The sequence below is a fragment of the Vespa velutina genome, chromosome 13 (assembly GCF_912470025.1).
Source record: "Vespa velutina chromosome 13, iVesVel2.1, whole genome shotgun sequence".
Classification (NCBI taxonomy): domain Eukaryota; kingdom Metazoa; phylum Arthropoda; class Insecta; order Hymenoptera; family Vespidae; genus Vespa; species Vespa velutina.
In genome coordinates this window covers 173,291-176,361 of record NC_062200.1, presented here as the reverse complement: position 1 = coordinate 176,361, position 3,071 = coordinate 173,291, and the positions used below count along the sequence as shown (strand labels likewise).

The 3,071-nt window shown below is 35.2% G+C and overlaps 1 protein-coding gene across 2 annotated transcripts; it reads left to right on the top strand.

Annotated features, from left to right (window-relative positions):
* Window positions 1-546: 546 nt before the first annotated feature.
* Window positions 547-2,528, top strand: LOC124953817 (ubiquitin-conjugating enzyme E2 variant 2). Of its 2 annotated transcripts, XR_007102347.1 has the most exons (5): window positions 547-816; window positions 1,341-1,483; window positions 1,581-1,706; window positions 1,840-2,160; window positions 2,251-2,528. XR_007102347.1 is itself a non-coding variant. In XM_047505768.1 (4 exons), exons 1-4 carry the CDS (start codon window positions 792-794, stop codon window positions 1,978-1,980), a joined length of 435 nt encoding a protein of 144 aa, XP_047361724.1. In that variant the 5' UTR covers window positions 547-791; the 3' UTR covers window positions 1,981-2,528. The 2 variants fall into 2 exon arrangements, 1 of the variants encoding a protein (XP_047361724.1); XM_047505768.1 differs by having other exon boundaries at window positions 1,840-2,528.
* The last annotated feature ends 543 nt before the right edge of the window (window positions 2,529-3,071 follow it).

The following is a 3,071-nucleotide window of genomic DNA, read 5'->3' as shown; positions in this document are numbered from 1 at the left end:
CGCCATTTCACTTACTTCCTTCGCCCCTCTAAACTTCCTTCTCGCGCCTTCAGCACCGTACGTAGTCGAATTCGGTACCCTTCTTCCTCCTCCTCTTTCTATCTATCGATCCTCGAGACGATAGCTTTTATTTCGAGAGAAAAACGAAAAAAAAACAAAAAAAAGACGAAAAAAAGGCGCAAAAAAAGAAACGAAAAAAGGCAATGTTTCATTTCGATCGTATACTTTTTCTCCAAATCCAGACAGATCTATTCAAAACGTTCGTTAAAGCTTTTCGAAAATCCCGCTCTCTTTCGTAGAACGAAGACGTAGAAAAGAGACGGCCATGTTGACCGTTCAAATTGTCGGTAAGACGATCGTTTTTCAATTCAGCTATCAAATTGACTATATTTTTCTTCCCAATGGAAAATATGTTCGATCGAAGGCGATTCGATCAAAGCCGAGAAATAGTTTGAAAGTTGCAAAAGTGTTTCGGAAGGAGCGACGCCGGTGAGCAAACGGAACATTCTATGGGACATCGAATTTCTCGAGGCAGGAAACCCTTCTAGAGTTTGAAAAGTTCGTGGAAATAGACAACCTCGCGGAGGTTGGCTGAATGTTCGCAAAGTGAATTTCACTTGAAACTTAAGATTTTATTTTATTCGCATCCAGTTGGCTAATGAAAAGTCCGTTAATACTCGAGTTAATACGCGTACATTGAAAGGAGATTGACTCGCGGCATTGGCCGGCGTTAAACTTGTTATTCCTTTAAGAAAAAATACAGTGCTTCGCAGAAATAAGAAATAAGAAATATGGCGGTACCCACTACCGGTGTAGGTGAGTATTTTTTCCATTCTTCTTTGCTTTTTACTCGATACGAATTTAATCTTTTTATCATCGTTTCTCTCGAGACGATCTTCACCTTTGCAAATCTCTTTTCGTTCCTTTTTTTCTCTTTCTTTCTTTCTTTTCTTTTTTCTTTTCTTTTTTTTCTTTTTTTTTTTTTTTTTTTTTTTTTTTTTTTTTTAAGCTAGACGCAACCCAGGCACGGGTTGATCCGTTCTTTCCTGTAAATTAGATACCTTCGCCAGGTTTGCAATTTTCCTCGAGAGTCTACGTCTCGTTTTTTTTTCTTTTTTTCTTCCACTTTCATATCAACTTTCCTATCTCTCAGAGATATCGGGCCACTTCATTCTCTTTCATTTTTCCGGTCGGTCTAAACGGAAAACTTGAAAGACGATCGGAAGATTACTGCATGCCTAATACTCCGAGCCATAACCTATATCGCACACCAAATCCAAATTTTCATTATTTCAATCTTTAGCACGATGAATATTTCTCAACGTTGATATTTCTCACAGTTGTTCCACGAAACTTTCGCTTACTAGAGGAACTAGAACAGGGTCAGAAAGGTGTTGGGGATGGTACAATTAGTTGGGGATTGGAAAATGACGATGACATGACTCTTACACATTGGACCGGGATGATAATCGGACCACCCAGAGTAAGTGCCAAGCGTTTGATGATACTTTCATATTTTCAAACAATATTTAGCCTAATGGGTTACAGTCGTTAGCACAATTCAATGTATCTTTTTTTAGACGCCGTATGAAAATAGAATGTATAGTTTGAAAATTGATTGCGGTCAAAGATATCCAGACGATGCGCCCAATGTAAGATTTTTAAGCAGAATCAACATGAATTGTATCAATAGCACTACCGGAGCCGTAAGTATTCACCCTTTTTTTTTTCTTTTTTTTTTTTTTTTTTTTTTTTTTTTTTTCTTCCTTTTTTCTTATAGAGTCGTGAACAGTTATCTCGTAGCTTTGGTTTATAATTTGTATTGTAATTTGCGCAAAGGTCGATAATCGCAGTGTACCAGTACTTGCAAAATGGCAAAGGGAATACACAATCAAGACAGTTCTACAAGAGCTTCGTCGTTTGATGACACTCAAAGAAAACATGAAACTTTCTCAGCCACCAGAGGGCAGTACTTTTTAGCCTAACCACACATAAATTTATCATTTCTTCCTTTTTATGGTAGCACGAGGCGAGATATAATAATAAAGGTACCAAATAATAATAAAATGGTGCCCGATGGAAATTTATGCTAAGATGTAACGCCTTTGCAAAAGAAAGGCGATAATAGCTTGAAAAGTTGGATATGAATTTTGTGTTTAGGTAAGCCCGAGAGGTGTTTGTCCTTTAAATTTTAGGTCATGTTTAATCATTCGCATGTTTCTAATGTAAAAAGTTATTTGTAATTTTTAGGTAATAAAACTGTTGCGCGATAGCCGTAATGTTTCTCATCTTAAGAGATTATTACCGCTTACTGTTTCTGAGATGCTTATGAGGTATGTGCTTGCAAGACGTATTTTTCCAACTTTTCAAGCTATTATGATTAAAAAAAAAAGAAAAAAGGAAAAAAAAAGAAAAAAAGAAAAAAAGAAAAAAAAAAGAAAAAAAAAGGGAAAAAAAGAAGAAAAAAATGTCACACAACAAATATTTTGAATCTTAAACTGGATACACCGATTGTCTAATAAAAAGAATAATCAGTAAGAACAAATTATGCCTTTGAAGTTTTTTAAATGAAAAAGAAAAAGAACAAGAGAGAGAGAGAGAGAGAGAGAGAGAGAGAGAAGAAAGGAAAAAAATAAAAGTAGCCTCTAATACAAGCCAAATAATATTTCTGTTTATAGATAAGTGCCATCTTTTATGATTTTAAAATTATGATTTCATGGAGTTGTCTCAATTATTATAGAGGCGGATTGCCACGAAAATTTCTAAGCCCATGTAAATTTTGATAAATCGATTGAAAAATTGGTAACGCGTAGGTAGCTTGAATTTGTAATTCGGATACGTTGGGAGTGGTTCGTAGAACGAAATCGTTATCGGAATATAATCGCTTTTGATATGACTAAATGGCAAAAAGTTGAATTTTCTCTAACCATAGATAAATTCTATCTATCTAATTTAGGAAAAATCTGACAAAAGTTAGATCGTTGAAATTAACTTGTCGAGAATATTGTATAAACGGGATAAAAAGAATTGGACATTCGACGTCCGTTTATTGAGACATCGCCCAAATACGG